This window comes from Equus asinus, chromosome 3 (assembly GCF_041296235.1).
Source record: "Equus asinus isolate D_3611 breed Donkey chromosome 3, EquAss-T2T_v2, whole genome shotgun sequence".
Classification (NCBI taxonomy): Eukaryota; Metazoa; Chordata; class Mammalia; order Perissodactyla; family Equidae; genus Equus; species Equus asinus.
The window spans coordinates 148348563-148375787 of record NC_091792.1 but is presented as its reverse complement, the minus strand read 5'-3'; the positions used below and the strand labels follow the sequence as shown (position 1 = coordinate 148375787).

Below are 27225 nucleotides of genomic sequence, written 5' to 3'. Positions count from 1 at the left end.
GCCAGAGGCATAGCTGGGCTCCTAAAACCTTCCTTCCTCTCCTGTACCGGGTTCCTTGTATCCTAGATCCCTTTCAGTCCCTCATCCTTGGTTTGCTCCCTTGTTTTGGTGGCACCCTCTTCAAGGAACTTCCCAAGAAAAGGTGCACGGAAGATGTATCAGTCTGGGTCCAATAGGAGACAGAAGCCAAGCAGTAATTGAAACAGGAAGCTCAATATAAAAAAACTACTATAAAGACGCAGAGAAAACTCTGAAGTGTATCCTGAGGCTGAGGGAGGGCTCTCAAGAACTTGGAAGGGGAGCCCTGCCAGCCTGGGATCCACACTTTGCTGGAGAAGCTATGGGGGCAGCTGAATGGTGGAGTAGATCGCTGAGTTGGTCCACAGTCACTAGTCAAGTAGGAACAACCCTCCAGAGTACAGGTGAACTACAAGTGGGTGGGCACTCAGAGGGAATGGGTGCCCATGCAGGCATGAGGGCCAGAGCAGACAGTATTAGTCTTGGGAGGGGTGCAGGAAAAAAATATCTGTGATGCAGGCTACAGCGGCCGATGGGCGAGAGCCCAGAGAGCCAGGGTGTGCAGGGGTGAGGGCTGGAGTGTGTGATGTCCACATCAGGAGGTCATGGGAAGGCAGTCATGGGCCTGGGCCAGGGCTGAGAGATCACTGTGAGGTCAGTGGGGCAGAGTATCACCTGATGTCCTCACACACCCACGATGCTGCTCAACTGTGCGAGAGAAGCCAGACACAAAGTGAAAAAACAGCTGCCAGACCAGGAAGAGAGGCCTCCTTCCTCCTGCAAGATGCCTTCAGTGCCTCTACTGACAAAGCTTAACATTGTGCTCTTTGTAAAGGAGAAAAGAATCCAGATCATCATAGTGGAGCAGGCAGTGAAGGGGAATTGGGAGCTGAGAGGCAGCAAATTGATAACAGAAGGTAAATTTCCTACTATTTCATATGTCTGATGATACTTTTATTCAATTCTCACACTTATTGATAGTTTTAATTGAATTGCTCAGAATTGCTTCATTGTCTTCTAGCTTCCCACGTTGCTGTCGAGATTTCTGATTCAAGTACTTTGAGTCTGGAATCATTTTTCCTCATTGGGAACTTTTAGAATTCCTTCCATTTCGCTGGTGTTCTGAAGTTTCAAGATGAGCCACGGTAGGGGTCTTTCTCATTTAGTTCTGGGAATTTCATTCTCTTATTTCTTTGAAAATATCTTCCCCTCCATTATCTCTTTCTGGAACTCCTATTTGTTCGATACCTGCCTCCTGGATTGTGTCTCTAGACTTTTGTTCCTTTTCCCTCATTATCCATTTCTTTCTCTTTTGCTTCTGGAAGATTTCTTCATTTTTTATATTTCAACTCATTTACTGATTTTTAGAATTTCTGCTATCATATTTTTTTATTTAAAGAGCTCTTTCTTCCTCTAATTGCTCCCTCCTTTACAAATAAAATATTGTCCTTGTTTCATGGATGTAAATATAATCTCTTTGTTCTGAGACTATCAATCCTCATTGAAGATTTTTTTCTTTTTCTGCCCTCTGCATTATCCATTTCCTCTGAGTTCATTCTTTCCCCCTCGATTATCTTGGATTCCAACTTTCACAATAGAGCCTTCCTCAAAAGTTTAGTAATCTTTGGCTGTCTCTTCCCATTTCAGAGCAGGGCACTGAAGGCTAACTGGAAGCTTCCTCTGTGCCTGGGTGGGGTCTGTTGGATGGTGGGCTCCTCTGGACAGTAACCAGATGGCCAACCAGCAATTTTATTGGTAGCTCACAAATGTGAGAATGGGTCTTTTCTCTACGGTGGTTTAATTTCCCCAGAGAAGGTTCTCCCATCTCCTGCTTAGGAGATCTCAGTTCTAACTGCTTGCTTTCTGGGGCTGAGCAGGAGGAGGCATTGCTGGGGGCAGGACAGAGGGGGCAGTAGTCTAGTTAATGGTTCAGTGTACAGATTTCACCTAAACCTGTCCTCAGATCCAAGCTTCATCCCGCCTCTGTGACTGGTATTTCCTCGTCCCAAGTTTCTCTGGCTTCGTTTATCCAGGGATTTTCCCCCACGTGCCTTGTATGTACATAAGGGAGAGACAATTGCTTGACTGTGCTGGGTGAGCTGGGAACCTGGGGTTCTAGGTGAGTCATAGTCCCCATCTCACTCTTGCCTTCTGTGATAAGTGGCACCTCCAATTCCTGGTCTTTCTGAGCTCTGCCGTCAGCTGGATTCTTGTCATTCTTTTTCTGCAGGCACTTTGATTTGAGCTTCTTTGCTCTGCAAGGTCATATACAATTTTCCATTTGTTTCCTGCCCTCATACATTGTGGTTCAAGTGTACGGATGTCTCCTAGCTTCACCTGGACAGAGTATGCTTCTGCCTTGTGTCCTTAAAGTTATTTGGATGGTTTCCAATAGGAAACGATTCAAAAGTCTTTATTCTGCCACATTAAAACCAGAAATCCCTTTTTTTTTCATTTGATCATCTTGACAACTCAAAGAAGTGGGTGTCGGTATCCCCAATTTGTAGAAGGGAAAATTAGAGACTTGGATTCAGCGAGACTCTTGATAATATGTCTACTATGACCTGGGAGGGGATTCAGTGACAAACAAATAGAGATGGTTCCTGGCTTCAAGGAGCTCCCAGTTTGGTCGATTTGATCATATAAAGAGGTCATTTGTTAGAGCGTGAAGACTGCTGTGCGTTATCTGTGTCACTCAGTACAAGCCCCATCTCGTGAAACCAGGGAGCGAAGGCCTTCAGAGGAAGCAGAATGAGAGGCAACAGAGGAAATGTGATCGAACCTACCTGCTGGATGACACTTCATTGTGGGCCTGACCACCTCATCACAGCTTTCCAAGCCCTTTGGAAGGTCTTTCCTGCTGAGCTGGTTTCTCAACTCTGGGCTGCCCTCCCCCTTATCAGCTGCAGGCCAAGCCTGACTCCCCAGCATGCATCATGCACAATATTGCCCCGAGTCATGAAAGAAAGCTGTTCTTACATTACCAAGGTCACATGCAGACAGGGAAAAGCAGTACAAGAAGCACAACAGACTAAGTCTGAGTCCTTGCTTTGCCACTTACTAGCTGCGTGACCCTGGGCAAGTTGCTGAATCTCTCTGAGCCTCTTTCCTTAACCGGAAAAAGGGAATATGATAACAACGTCCTTGTAGATTATCGTGGGGATTGGAGATAATGTACAAAAGACACCCCAGATAGTGCATGCGGAGCGAGTGCTCAGTAAATAGCAGACTTTATAATTAGCACCCTTACTTACCTTGAGTTCTTGATTTTTGGCTTTCTCAAGCATGCGTAGGGCCCGTTGGTGGGAAGCCTCAAGTTGCGCTTGCACAGCCTGGTTCTGCTGAACGGTCTCCCGGAGCTCGCGCTGCAGCTTCTCCCTCTCGTGGTCAGAGAGCTGCCTGAGCTCCTGTAGGTCCTCCCTGTAGTTGCTGGCACACTGCTCCAGAGCCTGCTGCATCTGTGAGACCTACCCCAGGATGCTGCCCTTAGGCGGGGCCCCTCACCCTTCCTGGGATTTTCCTTAAAAGTGAAAGCTTTCTGAATGTCTCCTCAACCCAGCGGAGCCTCCTCCACCCGTGGAAACTCCGAGGAGGGTGGAAACCAAGCTTGAAGAACCTGGGCATGGCCAGTCCTTCTGGGGGCTCCTCAGCTCCAGCCACAAATGCCAGGCAAGAGGGGAAGATGGGCTGGGCTGCAAACCATCCAAGAGATATCAAGAGGGGACCAGAATGCCCTCCAGGGATCTACATGGCCCCCCTCACCTCCTTCACGTGCTTTCTTAAATCTTGCTTTCTTTCTGAAGCTTCCCCCACAACCCCATTTGTTATTATACCCACCCCCATCACCAGACAGCCTCCCAATTCCCTTTACTCTGCTCTGTTTTGTTTTTCTGAAACCCTATCATGTCTAATACACTATGCACTTTACTTATTTCTTATGTCTAGTATTTAGTCTGTACCACCTCCTCTGCTAAAGTATAAGCACTGTAATGCAGGACTTTCCTCTGGTTTGTTCATTGATGCATCCCAAGCACCTAGAAGAGTTCCTGGCTCATAATAGGTGCTGAGGAGCCACAGCAGGTGTTGAATGAATGAATGAATGAATCCCACCTTGCCCTGGACCCGGAATGCCCCCCCCCCCAGCTTGGATGTGAATCAGGCCCTGTGTGCATGTCTGTAAGGCCAAGGAGGAGGCAGGGTCTCACTCAGCCTGAGGGCACATTCCCACCTCAGTGTCCTTCTACCTGGGCTTGCAATCTGGCCTTCTGGCTCTGCCACTCCTCCTGCAGACGTCGGATTTTGGGTGCCTTCTCCTTCAGCAAAGAGCCCAGGGGAGGTTGCAGGTCATCTCCTTCCTTGAGGGGCACTTCGATCCTTTGAAGATATGGAGGTCAAAATCACAAAAGATCCCCAGCTGGAAATGACAGGGCCACCTGATAGCATCTCAGCCACTCGGCTGGGAGGAGAGAGCTCCAATGGCTGTTGGTGAGGTGAGAAACATCTTCTCTGGAGTTAAGAAAGAGTACAAATTCTAAGCATTACTGCACTTGGAATATAACCAGGATTCAGCTGGAACCATCAGATATCTGTTTCAGTGGGGGCTAAATAAATGATGATTGACTCAGAATGACTGGGAGCTTAGAGTTACTTCTGGGGTCCTCAGGAGCTCCAAAAAAGAGGTCGCTATGGTCTAATTTCACAACTCTTCCTTTACATGAAAAAAAAAGAAATAATAATGCTTTACTTGAATACAGTACTTTACACTTTTCAAAGCGTGCTCATAACTTTTACTGGCTGTCCCCAAGGATACACAGGAGGATTACAAACTGGCCTTTACATACGTAGCAAGAACAAGAAGGCGCTGCTTTAAAGCTGCAGTAGTGTCTGCATTCTAGGACAGATGCTGACAAGTGTCTTCGGAGGAGACTTTATCAGTTCTGTATCAATTCTGAGCTTTGGTACCAGCTGAGAAGTTCAAGTGTAATTGGTTGAGATTGGGACGTTAAACATTTATCCTGTGTAACAATGTAAAAGGATGCCACACGGTGGGCATTTCTGCAGAGATGGCTGGGATGTAAGTGATGTTTTGCTTCCTCTAGAGGGCAAGGACATTAGGCCAGAGGACCAGAGCTTAGGGAGTGAGGGCCTTGGACTATGAAGACAGGCCATGAGAAGGGGGACTCTGGCTTGGCAGAGGTGAGAAGGCCCAGCAACACGGGGGCAGGCTGGGGGGCTAAGGAAGAGACAGGCAGCAAGGACCCCTGAAAGGAAGGGCAAGGGGCTAGGAGCAGCATAGCAACGTGGTTCAGAGCATGGACACTACACGCAGACTGCCCAGGTTCAAACTCCAGCTCTACCACTTGCTAGTTATGTGACGTTGGCAAGCTCTTTAAACGTCTGGGCCTGAGTTTCCTCATCTATAACATGGGTTAACAATGGTACCTTTCTCATGGATTGTTACAAGGATTGATAGAATAAATACCTAAAAAATGCTTAAAACCATGTCTGGTACATAGTAAGAATTATATAAAGAACTAACCAAATATTTAATAAAGAGAGGTTTCTTTCTCTGCATTCTTATTCTCTTGGGTTATCCTCAAGCTTTTTGAAGATTTGCTAAACATAATCATTTTTAAGGAGAAATGAACATAACATACTAGGGCCTGACCTCTGGGTATTAAACAAATCAAGGGTTAGGAGACAGCCAGGGGTGACCAACAGAGGAGCAGCCTAGAGCAAGAGTGACAAGCAACACTACCAGAGTGGATATGTGGAACAGGTAAGCTGTCTTTGGTGACCCCTGGCGGGAGGGGACTGGACTTCCTGCCAGGGCTCAGTTATTATTCTAAAAATGTTTTATTGAGGCAAAATTTACAGTAGTTAAATGCACAGATCTTAAGTGTACAATTCAATGAGTTTTGACAAATATACACAACCACAAAACCAACAACCCAATCAAAATATAGGACATTTTCATTACCCCAAAACTCCCCTTGCACCTTCTTCTCATCAATCCACCACCCATAGGCAGCCAGTGCTTTGATTTCCATCACTGTAGATTAGTTTTGCCTGATCTTGAAGCATCATACAGAATCATGTGGTATGTGTTCTTCTGTGTCTGGCTTCTTTTGCTCGGCATACTGTCTTTGGGATTCATCCATGATGTTGCTTATGTCAGTAGTTCACATTTTGTTGCTGTGGAGTATTCCATCACATGTGTATATCACGATTTGTTTATCCATTTTCCTACCAATAGACATTTGGGTTGTTTACACTTCTAGGCTATTATGAATAAAGCCGCTGGAAATATTCTTGCACAAGTATTTTTGTAGATGTATGTTTCCATTTCTTTTGCTTAAATATCTATGGTTGGAATTGTTGGTAGGTGTGTGCTTAACTTTTTAAGAAACTATCAAATGGTTTTCCAAAGTGGTTGCACCATTTTACACTCCTGCCAGCAATGTACGAGAGTTCCAGTTGCTTTACAATTGTTGCCAACATTTTGTATTGTCAGTCTTTTTAATTTTAGTCATTTTGGTAGGTGGGAAATAGTATTTCATTGTGGTTTTAAGTTGCATTTCCCTGATGACTAATGATGTTGAGCACATATTCATATGCTTACGGGCCATTCATATATCTTTTTTATGGAAGTGTCTGTTCAAACATTTTGTCCATTTAAAAAATAGATTTGTCTTTATTATTGATTAATAAGAATTCTTTATATATTTTGGATACAGACTGGATAACTTTTCCCAGTCTGTGACTCGTCTATTCATTTTCCTAATAGTATATTTTAATGAGGAGAAATTTTAATGAAGACCAATGTATCAATTTTTTCTTTGATGGTTAGTGTTTTCATGTCATATCTACAAAACCATTGCCTTCCTCAAAGTTGCAAAGATATCCTCCTATGTTTTATAGCTTATATATTTAGAGCTATGAAACATCTCAAATCAATTTTTGTGCATGGGGAGAAATAAGGGTCGAAGTTCATTTTTTTCTCATATCTTTATCCAGTTCTGACACCATTTGTTGAAAAACTTTTTCTACCCCATTGAATTGCCTTGGCACTTTTAACAAAAATTAATCCACCATCTATGTATGGGTCTATTGCCAAACACTCTATTATTTTTCATTGATCTGTTTGTCTATCTGTAAATTGATACCACACAGTGTTTATTACTCTAGCTTCATACTGTCTTGAAATCAGGTAGACTGAGTCTTTCAACTTCATTCTTCAATATTTTTTTTTCTTTTGCTAGGTCCTTTGATTTTCCATATCAATATTTAAAACAGCTTATTTATTTCTACAAATGAAGCTGTTGGGATGTTATTTGGGATCGAACTGAATCTGCCTAATTTAGAGTAAATTAACATCTTAGCAGCATTGAGTATTTCAATCATGATCATTCTGGCTAAATAAAGACATTTTTACTCCTCTTTTCTAGTTTGTAGCTCTTTTTCTTGCTTTGCAGGGCTGGCTAGGACCTTCAGGACAATGTTAAGTAGTGACAGCAGAATTTTTGCCTTGTTCCCAATCTCAGGAGGAAAGTGTTCACCATTTCGCCATTAAGTATGTTGTTTGCTGTAGTTTCCATGGATGATGTTTTCCAGGTTGAAGAAGTTCCATTCATGGACTGCAGAGTTTTTATCACGAAAGGATGTTAACTTTTGTCAAATGCTTTTCTGTATCTATTGAGATGACTATTTATTTTTTCTCTTTATTTTTATTGTGGTGAATTACATGATTTCTATTCAAATGTTAAACCAACCACACATTCCTGGGATAAATCCTACTTAGTCATGATGTATTATCCTTTTTATATATCACTTGACTTAATTTTCAAATATTTTGTTGAGGATTTTGCATTCATGAAGAATACTAGCTTGTAATTTTCTTTTCTTTTAATGTCTTTGTTAGGTTTTGGTATCAGGGTTAGGCTGCATAAAACAAACTGGGAAGTGTTCTGTCCTCTTTTTTCTGAAAGAGCTTCTATAAGACTGCTTTTCTTTCTTCTTATTGAAAATATTTGATAAAATTCATGGGCGATTCCAACTGACACTGTAGTTTTCTTTGTGAGAATATTTTAAATTAAATATTAATTTGCCATAGTTATAGAGCTATTTATACATTCTATTTCTTCTAGTGCCAGTTTTGGTTAAATTGTGATTTTCAAGGGATTTTCTTTTTGACAAATTTATTGGCATAAAGTTTGTTCATAGAATTGCTTATTATCCCTTTAATATCTATAGAATTTGTAGTGATGTTCTCTCTTTCGTTCCTGATTTTGGCTGTTTGCATTTTCTCTCTCTTTTTTTCCACTAATAAATCTTACTGAGAGTATATCATTTTCTCAAGAATGAATTTTTGCTTTTGTTAATTTTCTCTATTAGCCTGTTCTCTGTTTCATTGAGTTCGGCTGTTCATTATTTCCTTCCTTCTATCTACTTTGGGTTTAATTTGCTCATCCTTTTAAAATTAAGATGGAAACTTAGACAATTGATGTTAAAACTTTCTTTCTTAAAATATAACTATTTAAAGCTATAAATTGTCCTCTTTAGCTATACTCCCAAATTTTGATGTCACATTTTTATTATCATTGAATTTCAAACAGTTTCTCATTTCCACTGTGATTTTACTTTTTTGACCTATGGGTTATTTAGAAGTATACTATATAATTTCCAAATATTCAAGGATTTTCTTGGTAGCTCATTGTTACTGATTTGTAATTTAATTCCTTTGTGGTCAGAGAATACCCTCTGAAATAGAGTATATTTCAGAGTATATTCCAATCTTTGAAATTCATCAAAACTTATTTTGTGGTCTTGCATATTGTCTATATTGGTGAATGTTCTATGTGCCTTGAAAAAACAATTTATTCTGCAGTTGTTCAGCATATTGTCTATACATCCAATTAGATTGTTAGTTGATGGTGTAGTTCTATATCCTTACTGATATTAGTCTAGTTGTCCAATCAAATACTCAGAAAAGTATGTGAAAATCTCAACTATGATTGTGAATTTAGTTCACCTTTTCTTTGTATTAGTGTTTAATGTTGCTCTATGGATTACAATTTGTATCCTTAACTTATATTTACTTAGAGTTAGTATTGTATCTCTTCATAAAAAATGTAAGTCCCTCATAACAGTATAATTCCATTAATCCCACTTCCATCCTTTGTGCTAGTGTGGTCATACATTGTTCAACTACATGCATTATGAACCCCATAATACAATGCTGTTATTATTATTATTATCATTATTATTATTCTTAAACAGTTAAATGTCTTTTTTGTTGGGGGGAGGGGTACGGAGTATTGACCCTGAGCTAACATCTGTTGCCAATCGTCCTCTTTTTGCTTGAGGAAGAGTGTTGCTGAGCTAACAATCTTCCAATCTTCCTGTGTTTTGCATGTGGGATGCTGCCACAGCACTGCTTGATGAGCAGTGTGTAGGTCCATGCCTGGGATCTGAACCAGTGAACCTTGGGGTGCCAAAGTGGAGTGCATGAACTTAACCACGACACCACTGGGCCAGCCCCTAGAGGTCATTTAAGGAAATCAAGAGCAGGAGAAACAGTCAGCTTTATCTATAAATTTACCAGTTTTGATGCTCTTCATTTTCTCCTATAGATCCAAGTTTAAATTTGCTGTGATTTCCTTTCAGCTTTAAGAAATTCTCATCATACTGCAGGTTGGCTGGTGACAAATTCTATTAGCTTTTATGTACCTGAAAATGTTTTCATTTCACTCTCATTTTTGAAGGATATTTTACTGGATTTAGAATTTGGAATTGAGAGGGTTTTTTTCCTTTTAGTACTTTAACAATATTGCTCCACTGTTTTCTGGCTTTCAGAGAAAACAAGGCTGGAAGGCTGATGAGAAGTCAATCGCCGTTAGTACTCATGAGAAGTCAAGTGTCTCCTGTATGTAATTTGCCTTTTTAAAAGGCTGGCTGTTTTTAAGATTTTGGCGGGTATATTTTCTTTTTAGCAGATTTTCTATGACATATCGAGGCACTGTTGTCTTTGGATTTATCCTGCTGGGAGTTCATGGAGATTCTTGAATATGTAAATTGATGTCCTACACCAAGTTAGGTGAATATTCAGCCGTTATTTTTCCAAATATTTTTTTCTGCTCCATTTTCTTTCTCTTTTTCCTCTTGGGCTCCACATACGTGCATGTCAGATAATTTGACATTGTCCCACAGGTCACTGAGAATCTCTTCATTTTTAAAAAATCTTTTTTTCCTTCATTCTCTGGACAAGACACTTTCTACTGATCTGTCTTCAATTTATTAACGTTTGTTCTCTGGTCTCCAATTTGCTGCTATGCCCATCCAGTGAGTTTTTCATTTTGGATATTGTACTTTACAGTTTCAGAATTTCCCTTTGTTTCAAGGTTTTCACTTGTTTGCTGAAATTCCCTATTTGTTCACTCATTGTAACAATATTTTCCTTTGTGTCCTTTAACATAACTCTTACAATTGCTTTAAAGTCCTTGTCTGTTAATTCTAATATCTAGGCCATTTTTGGGTTTGTTTCTATTGGCTGATTTTTTTTTTCTTGATTACAGGTCACATTTTTTTCTGCTTCCTTGAATGTCTCATGATGTTTTTATTGTATGCCCAATATTGCGGATAATGCAATCTAGAGAGTCTGGATTATGTCTTCCTTTCAAAAGTGTTGAGTTTTGTTCTGGCAGACAGTTAAATTACTGAAGGCTCTTTCCAATCCTTTTAGGCCTGGGCTTGTCTTTTGTTGAAGCAGGTGCATTTCAATGTTGTCCTTTGTTCTAGGCTGTAGCCCTTATCCTATAGGGTGTACTTCTTACTCCTAAAGTGTGACTTTTCTGAGGTCTCAGCTAAATGCCCATAGTGCTCAGAAAGGCTCTTTTATTCTGGCTGAGCTGGGACTCCAAAGTCTCCCAGCACTGCATGACTCTGGTATCTTCATTTTTCTCAGCACCATAGCACCACTTCTCAGCACACTTCTAGGCCTCATGGAGTCTCATCTTGTACGTGCTCTCTCAAGCCCTTGGCTAAGGACATGTGGAAACTCATATACTTCTGCCCTCCTTCACCCCACATAGGACCCTCCTGGTTCCCTACCTTACAAATTGCAGCTGCCTTAGCAGCCTAAGCCCTGATATCTGCCTCCTCAGCTCAGCCTGACTCCACTTCTCTGTCTGCAGTTGGCAACTGTCCCCAGGCAGAAAATCAGGAGCAAACGTGGGGTCATCATGGGATTCAACTCATGTTTCCCTCTCAAGAACACAGTCCTTCTCTGAAGATTGTCCCACTACTCAAGAGAGTTGTCTTACATATTTTGTCCAGTTTTATAGTTGTTTACAGAAAGAGGGAAAGTCTGGTACTCTGTCACGGCTGGAAGTGGAAGTTTCAGTTCTTATTACTGAGTATTATAGAGTGACCCTGGAATGGTAGAAGACCTGTGGACCTTTATGTCTCACATAAGAACAGCTGACCTAAGCTGAGATACAGCTAAGACTGTGAGTTCTGAAGCCAGAGAGAGACTCACATCTGGATCTTACCATCTACTAGTAGTGTAATCTTGGGTAAGTTACTTAACCTCTCTGTTCCTCAGTTTCCTTCATCTTTAAAGTGGGGTACTTCAATAATGGTATCTACCTAATGAAGATTAATCCTTTTACTGTGCTTATCATAATGCGACATCCAGTAAATATTCATTATTATTATTTTCATCATCATCATTCTTCCCTGGAATACTGCTAATGGGAATTTCCATCTCTGACCTCATTCTACTGCCTCAAATTCCCTCACATCCTAGGGAGCCAAACCCATTCTGCCACCCCTCACAAAACCACACTCTCCTGACTCCCCCCCTACATTAAAGTTGACACTGACCTGCTCTCTCACCTTAAGTCAACAGCCAATGGAAAAGCCACCTCCCTCTTAGAGCCACCATGCAAAAAGCCCAGTTCCCTGACAAGCACCCCTCATGGGGGTACTACTGAATATGCAACCCCACCCCCAAAGGAACCACTGCATTTGTTCTGTCCTACAGCCCCTGACCTTAGACCTCAGACAACCTTTCTATTCCTTTCCCGTCACTGCTTAGCCCTTCTACTCTGACTAAACTCTCTGTTGGAGCAGCTTCCAGGGGCCCTACCTCCTTATTCGCTTCTATAGTTGAGGACATCCCCTTACCAATATAGCCATGTGGAAGAAAAAGACAAGGCTGTTGTGATCATTACCTGCTGTCTGTCTGCCCGGCATCCTATCCTTGGGGAAGCCTTTCCTCTTCCCTTGGTGATCCTGTTTAGTCCACGGGATTTGGGTGCAGCCAACTCTGCCCTCATCTCCAACCAGCCCCAGGGAAGAGCATGGACACACGCCTGGCCAATCAGAGCATTCTATCTCCTTGGTCAGAATGATTGGCTCAGGGATGCACATGTGACCAAAGCTGGGCCCCTTAGAGATGTCTTTGAAATTTCTGCCAGTATTGTCAGGAAAAAGATCCCTTCTTTCCCCCTCGAATTGTGAGGTCTAAGGAAGACAAGGTTTGTGGCTGCCAGTGGTAACTGGTAGTACCAGGAGTTAACCTGGAGGCCTGATTCCAGAGTCTGTTCTCTTTAACTACTATGCTTGTATGCCTCCAAATCCTGAGACAGAATCTGGAGGGTGCTGTGGAAGTATTATTAGCTGGAGAGCTCAATGGACTATAGGGTGCCTGACACCAACATTGATATGCTTTAGGCGTGCAAGCCCTGCTTCCCCAGCACTACAGTCTGAATGTTTGTGCCCCCTCAAAATTCATGTTTTGAAACCTACTGCCCAGTGTAATGGTATTAAGAAAGGGGGCCTCTGAAAGGTGATTAGGTCCTGAGGGTGGAGCCCTCATGATGGGAGCAGTGCCTTCATAAAAGAGCTCCTGGACAGCTCCCTTGCCCCTTCCACCTTTTGAGGACACAGTGAAAACAACTTCTATGAACCAAAAAGCGAGTCCTCACCAGACATGGAATCTGCCACCACCTTGACCTTGGACTTTCCAGCCTCCAGAACTGTGAGAATATAAATTTCTGTCGTTGGGGCTGGTCCGGTGGCGCAGCAGTTAAGTGCGCACGTTCCACTTTGGCGGCCCAGGGTTCGCCGGTTCGGATCCCGGGTGCGGACATGGCACTGCTTGGAAAAGCCATGCTGTGGTAGGCATCCCACATATAAAGTAGAGGAAGACGGGCATGGATGTTAGCTCAGGGCCAGTCTTCCTCAGCAAAAAGAGGAAGATTGGCAGCAGTTAGCTCAGGGCTAATCTTCCTCAAAAAAAAAATGTCTGTTGTGGAGAAGCCACCCAGGTGACGGTATTGTGTTAAGCAGCCCAAATGCACTAAGACACCCAACTACCTAGAGAGCTGGAAGGTGGCAGGGCATGGCTTACAAGACATCTGTCAGGATCCCACACAAGTCGTTTTTTAGCGCAGGGCAGTAGATCATAACTGTGGAGACTCAGAGTCTGGGAAGCTTTCTCAAAATACACAGGGCGGGATATACTCCAGACCCACTGTATCGGAATCTTGGGACGTGGTGTGACAGACTGCATTTTTGTTCGGCAAATACTCAGTCTCCCAATCCCCTGCTTCCTGCGGTGCTGTGGACTGAATTTTGTCTCCCAAAATTCATATGTGGAAGCCCTAATTGCCAACATGGTGGTATTTGGAAACGGAACGTTCTGGAAGTAATTAGGTCATGAAGGTGAAGCCCTCGTGATGAGATGAGCGCCCTTATAAGAGACACGAGAGAGACCTCCCCCATCCCCACCTCTCTCTCTCCCTCTCTCTCTCTCTCTCCTCACCATGTGAGGACACAGCAAGAAGATGGCCATCTGAAAGCCAGGAAGAGACTTCTCACCAAGAACTAAATGGGCCAGCACCTTCATCTTGGATTTCTCGGCCTCCACAACTGTGAGAAGTAAATTTCCATTGTTTAGGCCACCCAGCCTACAGTATTTTGTTACAGCAGCCAGAGCTGACCAAGACATGCAGGGAGTGTATTCTTCTCCACCCGGTGGTATTAGTTTTGGTCATGTGACTTGCTCTGGCTAGTGGAATGCGGGTAGAAATGAGAAAGCACAGTTCTGAGTGTAGGCTTGAAGAGGCATTGCATATTTCCATCAGCCCTTTTGAGCCTCTTCCCTTTGCCATGGCAACACCATGCCCTAGATAGTGACTAGTCCTTCAGCCTCAGTTCCAGAATAGAAGGCATGGGGAGCAGACTTGAACTCTACCCACAGTTTGGGGCAGACAATCACACCTAACCCCCAGCTACAAGCCAAGCTCGTATAAGTCCAGCAGAGCCTGGCAGAGGCAAAAATAAAGGTAGCTGATTTGTGAGCTAAAAATCACTAATATTTTGGGAGTGTTTGCTACAGCAGCAAAAGCTGACTAATAGAAGTGATATACATGGGGGATTTCCCATTGGTGACAAAGCTCCCCCATCTTCCCCAGTTTAAAGACCACTTGGAAAAATAAGGAGCAGAAGTTTGGGGTCAGCCCAGGTCTGAGTTTTGGGCAGGTTTACTAACCTCGTTGAGTTTCAGGTTCTTAATCTATAAAATGGTTGGTTGTGACAATTAAGTAAGATAGTTTATGGAAAGCCCATGGCCGTGCTGAACACATACAAAACTTGTCTCTTTCCTCCCTAAGAATGATGCAAGGGGCAGCGGCAAATACTTGAGGACAGAACGAATGAATGAGTGAGTGAGTGAATCCTTCCAAATCTGAGTCCTCCTTCACTGGAGCCCTCGGAAGTCTCCCCATCCTCCTGTACCTTTCTTCTTCGTCACTGCTGGTTCCTTCTTCAGCTGCTAACTTATCTTGATACTCTTCTCCTCTGGGCAGGGTCTCAGAAGGTTCACTCAGCTTCAAGCATGGATCCTGAGGCAAAAACAGTTGCAAGATGAGACTAAGTACACCATCCCTGATTCAACCTGAGGCTTATCAAACTAGGGAGCAGAGGAGAAAGAGCCCCAGCAATCCACTAGTGCTGTACCGCTCACAGGCCTGGGAGGGTGAGGCCTGTGGTGGCTCAGCGCTGAGCACAGTGCCTGTCATAAGAGGAGCATCAGCCCTTACCTTTGCATCCTGGTTTTCAGTCTGCAAAGCATTTCACACAGCTGATGAAACTACGAAACTAGAGCATGGAGAGAGTAAGCAGCTTCTCCAGGGTCCCACCCTCAGGGAGCAGTGGAAATGGAATATGCAACCAGGCAATCTGACCCCAGGGCTGTTGTGGGGATCAGAGAGCAGTGCCAGCAACAGCCACTGGTCAGTAGTGTGAGCAACTGATTATTATTATTATTATTATTATTATTATTATTATTATTTGTGTATGTGTGTGTGAGGGAGATTGGCCCTGAGCTAACATCTGCTGCCAATCTTCCTCTTTTTGCTTGAGGAAGACTGTCGCTGAGCCAACATCTGTGCCAATCCTCCTTTACTCTATATGAGATGCTGCCATAGCATGGCTGACGAGCAGCGCCAGCTCCACACCAAAGTGGAGCGCACAAACTTTACTAGGCCACTGGGCCGGCCCCCTGATATTATTATTACCATACCTTTTTACAGGTGGCAGCCTGCTACATCTCATTACACAGGGTCAGAAAACATGGAATTTGCTGGATGACCAGAAGCACTGAGAAATGAGGTAGGGTGGGAGGAGAATAGGAAAGCACAAGTTAACACTGAAGCTTCAGAATTTTCTATGAGTTGAATTTATTCAGGTTATCATTCTCCCCTCTCCACAGAGATAGATATAAAGGTGAAAAAGACTTTCTTATTTTGACTTTTCAACTTGTCTCGGTAACCACTGTCCATGGAAAACAGTATAAGACAGGCTAGGAACAGATTTCTATGTTGGTAAATCTCATTAAATAATGATAAATTGCAACCTGGGTTTTCCCCTACCTAGTTGCACGGCATTGAGCCAGTCTCTTACCTCCTCTGGACCTGAGCTTCATCAACTGTAAAGTGAAGGGGTTGGCTTACATCTGTGGTTTTCAAACTGTGCTCCAGGGAGTCTGGGAGATGTCTCAGGGGCCCTCAGGGGTGGGAAGGGGCAGAGCTGAGGCTGGACAAGAGAGCCTTCAGCTCCCATCCCCGCCCCAGACCTGGAATGAAACTGCTTTGGTTGCCCTTCCATGTACTATAATGTCTATTAAAGGCCACCAATGTCAAGGCCAATGTTGACCTCCATATTGCAAAATCCAGTGGTCACTCCTCAGGCCTCAGTTAAACGGACCTCTCCGCAGAATTGGAAATATCTGAGCACTCTCTCTTCCATGCAGCCCTCTCTCCTGGGTTTTCCACTCCCTCACCAGCTGCTTCTTCTCAGTCTCCCCTGCTAAAGCCTCCTCTTCTGCTGCCCCAGACCTCAGTCCTTGGACTTCTCTTTTCTCTCTCACTCCCTGGAGTCTCATCTAGTTCCATGGATACTGATGACAAACAAATTGATCTATTTCCAAGCTTTCCCTCAAAGTCTGAACTTCTATGTGCAACTGCCCTCCAGACATTAGTCAGATGAGAATAAGCTTCTCAAACTGCAACATGTCCAGACTGAACTCTTGGTCTCACTACCCCCAAACAACAAGCATGCCCCCTGCCTCAGGGACTTTGCACTGGCTGTTCCTCCTGCCTGCAACATTCTTCCCTATAATATTGACATGCCTTGCTCCCTCACTTCACTTCACTCACCACAACCAAGAGACCTTCCTGGTTGAAAGCTTAGATTCTGGTACTAGACTGCTTATGCTTAAAGCCCAGTTCTTCTTCTTAACGATGTAACTTCAGGAAAATTACTTAGGTTGTTATACGGATTAAATGAACCAATAAATGTAAAGTCCTTGGAACAGTACTAGCTACACATGAGTACTCAATTAATATTCCCTAGGATTATGGTTTTCTGACCGTCTCAGAAATACCCCCTTTCACCTTCTTTTCCTCACCTCACTGTATGTTTTCCTCAAAGTACATATCACGGCCTGACATTAATTATTTGTCTACTTCTTTATTCTCTGTTTCTCTCTCTGGAAGGAAAGCTTCATGAGGACAGGGACTCTGCTCTGCTCCCCACTGCTTCCCGGTGCCTAGAACAGTGTGTGGTGCATGGAGAACACCCAGTAAACACTACGTGGATAAACCCCAGTCCACCACGGGCCACTCTAGGACAGCAGGAGGACCAATCTCTCCCATGCTCACCGCATGCTCCCACTACGTCCCATGGGGGGAAGGGCGGGGACGAACTGCATTTCTCATGAGAAATCCACAAGGCACTTGGCTGGAGCGGGGATGTAGAGACAGCTGGAGCCCAAAGTTTGGGAGTTTCCCAGCTCCGCTCAGGAGCCCTCCATGCCTGTATGATTCTTAAGTTCTGAGTTCTGTTTGAATCATTTGTGTTGCCTCTAAACGTAGCAGAATGACCTGTGATGCTGGACCCCTCACTTCCAGAGGATTGGGGTGCAAGTGGCACCTGAGAAGCCCCTGCCCGCTCTGCCAGGGAGGGCCTGTCCAAGGGCGCCCAGCGTGATGCATTGTTAGAGAGTAAGGGTCCACTCTGCCGCCCACAGCCCTTCTACCTAAGCCCTTGTCTTCCCTCTGGGGTGATGTGCGGTGGGTCAACTTAACTAAGCCAGACCTACATTTTCCAGGATGCCCTTCCCTGCATAATTCCGGGCCGTGTGACTTTGAGTAAGATCTGGAAGATGGACGGAACCAGCAGCCTTTTTCTTTTTAAGCTTGGATGCTTGATGCAGGGCGGCAGATGCTGTCACAGCTCAGGCATGTTGTCGCTGACCTGCTCGCTCACCTTGTTGGACTGGGCAGTTTTTGGGCTCTTGGCTCCTTCACCTTCTGCTCGACCCTCCCTAGGCTTCTCCATATCCTGAGCCAAGTGCACATTTAGCTCTATGATGAAAGATGCAGGGCTCTCCTATGGTTCACCCATATCATCAAAGTTGGAGGCTCACTGGCCTCAGAAACCGACACTGTTCAAGCTAGGCCTCATGGGCTGCATTTGTCCTTGGTCTTCCCCATTCCACATCTGTCTTTCTTTCCTTCCCACTGCCCGCCCTGCTCTGGACCCACTTTAGGCCCCCCACCAGACGCAGAAGCAAGAGCTGACCATAAACTATTTCATAGGCTCCCACAATTATGCCAGGTTATTTCCTAAAATGAATCCCACATTCTATGTCATTTCTAGTAGTCTGTTTCTCTGATCAAACCCTAACTGACACACTCTTTAATCTCCAGATCCTACTATCCTTCAAAGCCCTGCTCAACTGTCACTTCCTCCACGAAGCCTTCACAATCTCTTCTGTTGCAATTACACTCTCTCCTCCTAAAGTTCCCATAACAATTTGTTTTGGTACCATAATTTGCTTACAAATATTTATTGACCACTTACTACGTGCCAGGCACTGTTCCAGGGACACAGTAATAAACAAAATAGACAAAAGTTTTTCTGGTTTGTATTAGTTATAGGAGTGTTCTCTTTCTCCCTTCCGGAAATATAAATGGAGGTAAAAGTAATCCCAGATATAGTTTTAAAAACATCATAAATCCTATAGCCAGTAACTGAGAATGTTCAGCATGACCAGGTTCCATGGCCTGAATCCTTCATCTTTACTGTTTGTAACCGGATACTGAAATCCAGCTGGTTGACACGTTGGAGGGCCCAGTGAATCTGGTTCATTGCTGTTCACTTTCAAAAATGATGTCACTGACCAGTTTATAACCTCCATGTAAACCTGAGGCTAAAAGGCCCATCTTTGCCTCCTAGTTTCAGGTATTTGGGGCATTAAAAATGTCTTGGAGATCTCCAATTCCTATAAAGCCCAGAGACAAATATCACAGTCTAAACAAAACAGCTTTGTGAGATACCTGTTATAAACACCCGTTCTGTATAATCTGGGGAAAATCGCACAGTGAAGCTGGAACAACCACCACCAAAAATCAGAGCATCATAATACTACAATATAAATACTTAAATAATGACTAAAGTTAATTAGGTCCAGGTTTCAAAAGGAAAATTGAATGTTACAAAGAAATTTTGAAGTAGAAGATAAATAGAAAGAAAAATAGAAAGCACAAAATATGTTGGTGAAAATAATCCTAATGATACCCAGTAATCAGAGTAAACATGAACTGGCTACGGTCAAGGATCTCTCTCCTAGCAAAAGGATAGAGCATTCACTGAAATGCTCTAAGAAAGAAGCTGTGGGCATCTAACATTACAACCTGAAAACATAAGGCAAAATGTTCAGAATTGTAGGGAGAAAAGAGCAAATTTATAACTATAATGGGAGATTTTAATATACATCTCTCAGAAACTGACACATCAGGTAGACAAAATGAGCTAGGATATGGAAGATTTGAACAACAAGATTAAAAAGCTGAACCAAATAGCTAAAAAAGAAAGAATACTAAACACTGCTGACGTTATATGATGCTTAGTGTCTGCCAGACCCTCGACTCTCTGAAGTGGGCACTAGCATCTTTTTTAAAGGTGATGGGGGGGCCGGCCCTGTGACCCAGCAGTTAAGTTCACGCCCTCCGCTTCAGCGGCCCAGGGTTTCGCTGGTTCGGATCCCAGGTGCAGACATGGCACCGCTCATTATGCCATGCTGAGGCAGCGTCCCACATACCACAACTAGAAAGACCCACAACTATACAACTATGTACTTGGGGGATTTGGGGACAAAAAGCCGAAAAAAAAAGAAGATTGGCAACCGTTGTTAGCTCAGGTGCCAATCTTTAAAAAAAAAAAAAAGGTGATGGAACTGAGGCAGGAGAGGATATGTAACTTGCCCAAGGTCATACAGTGACTATATCACACAACTATGACTCAAATCTGTATACTTTAATGACCAAACTGAGGATATATGCTTTTTTCTATCACTTAGGGAACATTTAAAAAAATTGACCCCACAGCAGATTACAAAGCAAATCTTAACCCAGTTCAAAGTGTTGACATTCTACAGACCATGTTATCTGATGACAATGCAATAAAATTAGAAAGTAACAGAAAGATTTAAAAAAAAAAGATAAACTTCAAAACTCTGGGATACAGCTAAAGACATACACTTAGAGGGAAATTTATAGCTTTGAATTAAATTTATTAGAAAACATTCAAGACATTAGAAAAAGAACAACAGAATAGACCCAAAGTAAGTAGAAAAAAAAGATATAACAGACAAAATTAATAACAGAAAAAAAATAGATCTGACCAACACATCTAAAAGCAGGCTTTTTGAAAAGACACATCAAACCACTGGTAAGCCTGCTCAAGGAGAAAGGGAGAAGGAATTTAAAGCAACATGAATAATGGACAAAGACCTCACGACAGTTATTACAGAGATGAAAAAGAATTTCACATGTACTCTGAGCCACTGTGAAGACCGTGAAAGGGAGCGTGCAGGATGTGACTTCTGGGTCACCTTATCGACTAGTGATATATTCAAAGTCGTCCTGGGCAGGAGTCCAGAAACAGGAGACAATGGAAGACACTTAAAAAGGCTGATGATACCCCCAGACGACGAGACTGCTTCCCAGTTACAGTGTGTTTATCCACTACATTAACTCACGGATGCCTATGACTCTGTGAGGTGGGCAGGAAAGACACTGCTGTCCTTGTGTTACAGATGCGGATCTAAGATCGGAGACGTTCAGCAACTTGTCTCAGGTCACAGGGCCCCTGGAGGGTGGCATGAGGAGTGGACCCCTGGATCCATTCCCATCCATGTCATTCCATGTGACAGCACAGGCTGTGCTGTGTTGGCATGGCCGTCAGCCACTGGCATCAGGACCTAACTGGGTATGAGTTCAAACCGTGTTGTACAAACATGCTGCAGAGAAGTATCTGCAAGACCCTCAAAATCCCCGTGAGAGACGAAGGCTGTTTCCCTAACCAACAGGGAGGTGAACTCAGTAATCTTGTCTGTTTCTATTCACTTGTTTCTGGCCCAGGATGCCAGAGCCAGGGGCATCCTTCCCAAAGAAAGAGATGAATCTTCTCTCTCCCTCCACAAGTAATTGGAAAATGACCCCAGTGTTCTCGTAAATCATCCTCCAGCCAAGGTTCATTTTTGAAGGAGTTCCTAACCTAAACTTTTAACTCCCAGGACTCAGAATGGTACCTTCAGTTTCATTCATTCAGTTGTCAGGTCAGGTATCAGCTTATGCACAAGGCAGTGAAAACATCCGCCACATGCAGGCACGTTAGGTGCTGGAAGGATTAGGATTAATAAGACATAACTTTTGATTTCAACAAACCTATGGTTCAGTAAGGCAGACCAACAGACCATATAAATGGCAAACACATTCCCTTCCTCTCTTTCCCCCTACCTTGTCTACCTAGCATTTGGCGTCAAAGTACCCGTCATTCAAATGGAGTTAGGGTGCCATTTGAATACTTCACAAATGGACAGGACCATGGAGATCAACAGTTGGCTGAATGAGTGCTTTCAAGCTCACCAATACTCTTTCAATTGTGCACTTTTCTCTGAATTTCAAATGGAATAGACTCTCCAGTGGCCCCTTCTCTGGTTATCTGCTTGGGATCCCAGTGAGTTCTTCCCAGGAATAACCCTGAGCCATTCCTGGTGTAGCCTGAGTTAACTGCTCCTTATTTATAAGCTCAGGTTTCCCATCAGGCAGAGGTTCAGCGCAGCGCTCTCTGTACGGTGCTAATGTGGCCTGGGTGTGCAGTGTGCACAGGAAAATAACACAGTTCTGCCTCTCCTCCAACCATCCACCGCAAAAGCCCCCTCCCAACTCCTCCCCAGCAAACGGCTGGTTATTTTAAACTTGTGTTCACATCAGGGCTTCATCTTTCATCCTCCAGGCAGTTAAACTGTTCTGGATTGTTTCTATTTTAAAGGAACACCCACGCCCAGGAAATCTCACGGAAGCGAATATTCAAAGTCATGCTCAAGTTCAGCTGACAATCTTTCAAAAGTAGCATTATGTACATCTTAAAATAGAACACCTAATGCAATGGGGTTTCACTGAAATGATTACAGGGGACTGTAATAGAAACTATAAAGTCACCTTATATTTATAGACTCTTTAGTAGTCTTGAGAAGTGCCTTCATGTGCTTTCCTCGGTTCATTCCAACAGTCTCTGGGGTGTGGAGGGCAGAGATTATTGCCACCATTTTACTAGCAAGAAGCAGTGTAGTATCATGGTCTAGAGCAGGGGCTCTGGTGGTACTCTTTGGGCCTCAGTTTCCCTATTTGTGAAACGAGGATCATAATAACACCTGCCTCATAGGGTTGTTGTAGGACTATGCTGTGTAAAGCACTATGTGCTCGACACATAGCCAGGGCCTTATCTGTGTTTACCACTAGGAGCAACAAGCAAACTGACCTCAGAGAGGTTTTCAGACTTGCCTGAGGTCCTCAAGCAGGTCTGGGGTAAAGCTGGGGCAGGATCCACGTCCTGACCCTTAGATAGGAGCTGTCGCCCTCCCTATGCTGTCTTCCTCGGCTCCACCCTAGACCAGTTCTCAGCCAGGAATCTCTCCAAGGAGTGGATTTCCTGGGCAGCCTGCCTTGTTCCACGTCAGATGGAACCATCCCCCTCAACTCACACCAGACAGAGGGTACCTCACAGTTGTCCAAGGGCTTAGTGAGCATTTGTCTGCGGACTGCCAGGACAGCGGACACCATCAGATTCATATGATTGTCCAGGTATGGTACAGGGTGATGGCTGCCCAGCACATAGCACAAGGCCTCCCGTGAGCAGGGGACACTTCTCAGGCCTTCGAGAGCTTCGGAGAGCCCCTCATCTCCCTTCCCACTGGCTTCAGGGATTTCATCTTGGGACCTCTCACTGTGCTGCTTCTCGCCGGCTGCCCCTTCCTGGTGAAGTGCTGTTCAACTTCAGTATCCAGGCAGATGGCAACAGATGTCACTGCTCTCTGAAATCTCCCCACACTCCCCTGGACAGAGACCTCCCTCACATACCAGCTGCACAAGAGCCTTCCTGCCATCATTACAGCATTTATCACTCCAGGTTATATTCCAGAATATATATCCAGGAATATATATATTCACCCAGGCATCCAGGCTTGCGTAGTGACGGCACTCACAAACACATTGTCCAGACAAATGACTTGAATAACAATTACCACAAATGACTCTCCTTTTTCTTCTGGAGAGGGTGCAGGCAGAGGAACCCACGAGGACTTCAGCCCTTCTCTGCCCCCAGTTCACTGTGACCCAGCACCAGAGGAGTCTTTTAGAAAAAACGGTTTTCTTCAGAATTACCAAGACTGAAATGGCTTTCTGGAAACCAATGAATAAAACAATGACTCTAAGAGAGTCAAAGAGACTAGACATGAGAGACTAGGACAACAGTTTCTGTAAAGTCCCAGCTCACTTTGGTGGGGACGGAGCCACACCCAGGTTTGGCAACTGTCTTTGCATGTTCTGGGAGGGGACTGAAAAGTCTGCTCTCAATTGGTGTTATTATTTCTCTCTCTCCTGACTCACTGAACTGCTCTGGCAGAACAGTTAAGGGCCTACTCTAAAACGCCTGAGTCTTAACACACTTAAATGTCACAGCCCTCAATCTGCAAGAACATCTTTGGTGAAGTCATCATTTAACAATCTGTTCTGGCAACCCCGTTTCCGTCCCGGATCAGCCATCCGGTTGCTCAAGCCCTACTAAGCCTCCTCTGCGTGACTTCCGCCCCTTGCAGCGTCCTGTGTCGTCCAGGTATGTCTGCACTGTGGTGTGCTGCTCACATATCATCTAGATGAGCCTGGAAACTTTTCTAGGACTTTGTGTCTCCAGGGCCTAGGCAAAGCTTCGGCTCACTTCAATGGCATATAGTTCACTTGCCAAAAATATTTGAACTAAATTATATGTTTTCTCTGATTGGCCAAGTTCAGAGAGTTTTGTAACTCTCTGTGTTGGCAAGGCTGTGGGGAGAGAGGCACTCATATGTGCTGTGGTGAGAGCATACAATGAACAACCTCAGCGGAAGGCAGTGTGGCATGTCCATCAAAGCAAAAAATGCATGAACCATTGGACCCGGCAAGTTCTGTAACTGAAACAATTAGCACTTCTTGGGCATTTACGTGTGCTGAGTGCTGCTTCCAACACTGCACATACATTAACTCATTTAGTCCTCACTAATCCCCTTGGAGGGGGGTGGTGTCACAGTCCGCATTTGCAGATGAGGAAGCTCAAGCAAAGAGACTTCAAATCATTTCTCCAAGATTCTCCAACCAGTAAGAACCCAGGCATCTGGTTTGGGGGTGAGCTCACCACAGTGTACCATGCTACACTACCTTCCTTTACAGTACTATCCATGGAAGTATTATCTGTAATAGCGAAAAATTAGAAACAACCTGAATATCCATCGTAAGAGAAAAGTTAAATATATTATGTTTTTTCTGTTCAAGGAAACAGCAGACAGTCATTCTCTTTTAAAACAATAAAGTTTGACATGGAAGTGTACTGATTTGTTACAATCTCCAAGTTATAAAAATTTAAGTTAAAAACAAAAGCAGAGTGCAGGAATGTACGCTATCATTTGTGGAAAAAAAAATTCATAATTATGCCTACATATGCATGGTATAGCTCTGCAAGGATATCCAAGAAGAGAGAAAACAGAAAAAATAGACGGGGAAGTAGGGGGAGGGAGCGCTTTTCACTGTATACCTTTATATGCCCTTTGAATTCGGCGCCATGTATGTGGATTACTCATTTTAAAAGAAAACTTAAAAGAACTATACCTGCAAAGTGCATATGGTGGCCCAATAGAAAGCACAGTACCAGACATTTAATTCCATTACTAAATGCTCGCATCATTTTAAAGCTATTTTTTTATGTGTATTTCTCCCCTCCAGGATCCAGCTCAGAGGCTAGCACATCCTACATAGTCCACGAATGACTGCGCGATGAATGAATAACACGTATGTTGAGTTGAATCGAGTGGAACTGATATTGGTTGAGGTTCCTCCTGCAACTCTGTGTAGGACGAGTCTGTGCTTCTCTCCAGATGCCAGGCTCAGGGAGGGACAACGTTCTAGACTGAGGAGCGTCAGATGAAGGGCAAGTTTCCTGGTGAACCAACCCATGGTTCTCAACATGCACTTGTATTTTGAACTTCTCTAGGACTTGGCCTTTTAACGACAGCAGTGGTTCTCAACTGGGGGCAATTCTGCCCCCCTAGAAGACATTTGGCAATGTCTGGAGATGGTTTTGGTGGAGACATTTTGATTGGGGAGGTGCTACTGGTATTTGGTGGGTAGAAGTCAGGGATGCTAGTACATATCCAACAACACACAGGACAGCCCTCTCCTCGCCCCCGCCCGCAGCAAAGAATTATCCAGCTAGGAAGTCAAGGGACAAGACTGAGGAACCCTGGCTCTTGTTCATCAGCCCTGGAACATACCTAGAACTTCCGTGTGTGTGTTCCCTCCTGAAAATACAGCCTGCCAGACAATCTTCCTGAGTTTCATTATATATTTATTCTCCAGCTTATCAGCATTATTTTAAATTAAATCTCATCACTCAGGATCCCAGCCAGCTCTGTCCCATCTCCCTGCCACAGTCATGTTGAGGAGCTAAGAAATATTCAAATATTTAAGGACAAACTTTCTGGAAATCCCACAGGGTGCAGGTGGAAAGTTCAGCTGTCCCTGGGGCCAGGGGTTCTCCTGGTAGAAGGCTAGCTCACAAGGCTGTTCTTGAGAAACTGAGGGGGAAATAAAAGAGCGGCATGTTTCTCAGGAAGACATGTTCAGAAAGGACGAGGTGGCCTCGCATCAAGAAGGGCCAGCCTCACTGATGAAGAGCCTCTGCTCCACAAGGTTCTCCTCCAGGCTTACGCAGGGGCAGTGGGGGCTGCTTCAGGATTCTCCTCCAGTCTGGGTGTCAGAGGAGGAAACACAGAGAGTCCTGGACACATATGTTGATACTCTTACGGGGGGGGGCGGGGGATCAGGGCCACAGACTCATTGGCTCTGTCCTGGCTCAGCCGCTTAGCTGCCTGTGACTGTGGGCAAGTCACCTACCTGCTCTGTCCTTCACTTTCGTCCTCTGTAAAATGGGTGAATTACAGGGTTGTTGTAAAACTCCAGTGAAGTCAATGCGGACAGTCCCCTATAACGGATCAGGTCCCAGACAAATGTTAATTATTATTCAAATCTATATCCACTGGATTTGTGGCTCATTTTTACGCTGGTGACTATGTGCTGAAGTATGGGTCATCCCAGAGGAGTGTGCCATGGGGCTGTTGGCAGGACAAGGGCCTGAGCCCTAGAAGACCGGGGTCAAGGGAGAGAAACTGCAGTTCCTAGACACTCAGGCTCCTGGGAATGGGGGAATAAGAGACTGATGAGGCCCAAGCGGTGAGAGTCAGACTCAGCAATGTAGTGTTTCTGGAGTCTGAAGTGGACTGAAAATTTGGAGCAGCAATAAAATAAACAAAATTTCGGGCAGTGGATTTTTGATGGTTCCAGCTAGAAAGACTGAGAGGGAAGCTGAAACAGGAATCTAGAGAGTCATTCAAGCCAGGGTACTCAAACGCCTACTTCATGGGGATCATTTATGTTTCCGACATCACGCAACAAATGTTACCTGAGTGCCTGTGGTTTGGGTTAAATTATACCCCCAAGAAGATATGTTGACATCCTGTGAATGTGACTTTATTTGGAAATAGGGTTTTTGCAGATGTGATTAGTTAAGATGAGTTCATGCTGGCTTCGGGTGGGCTTTAAATCCAATGACTAGTGTCTTTAGAATAAGGCCTTGTGAAGACAGAGACACAGGCACACAGGCAAGAAGGTCATGTGATGACAGAGACAAAGGTTGGAGTGATGTGTCTATAAGCTTCAGACCGCTAAGGACTGCCAGCAGCCATTAGAAGCTAGAAGAGAAGCCTGGAACAGAATCTCCCTCAGAGCTTCCAGAAGGAACCAGCCCTGCCAACACCTTGATTTTGGATTTCCAGCCTCTAAGACTGTGAGACAATAAATTTCTGTGATTTAAGGCACCAGGTGTGTGGTAATTCATTATGGCAAACCTAGGGGAATTATATAGCCTATCACGAGCCAACGGAGAGACAGGCAGGAACCAGTTTCTTCCCTGGAGCAGTGTCCCTAGAAGGGCAGCCATCTGGAGGGAGGGCTAGCGTGAGAGTAACTGATACCCGGATGTGGAGGG

General features: G+C 44.2%; 1 protein-coding gene and 1 long non-coding RNA gene across 2 annotated transcripts in view; one reads left to right on the top strand and one right to left on the bottom strand.

Moving 5' to 3' along the window:
* The window catches only part of FAM184B (family with sequence similarity 184 member B), a 121808-nt gene that overhangs the window by 18097 nt on the left and 76486 nt on the right, over window positions 1–27225 (bottom strand). Inside the window, exons 8-10 of the mRNA XM_014838784.3 lie at window positions 14821–14927; window positions 4263–4392; window positions 3273–3485 (exon numbers count right to left, since the gene is read on the bottom strand). Coding sequence (XP_014694270.1) covers window positions 3273–3485; window positions 4263–4392; window positions 14821–14927 — 450 coding nt within the window. The remainder of the gene's footprint in view (window positions 1–3272; window positions 3486–4262; window positions 4393–14820; window positions 14928–27225) is intronic.
* On the top strand, window positions 754–27054 carry LOC139044890 (uncharacterized). Its single transcript, XR_011502302.1, has 3 exons — window positions 754–935; window positions 1040–1163; window positions 24906–27054. It is a non-coding gene; the product is annotated as an uncharacterized lncRNA (long non-coding RNA).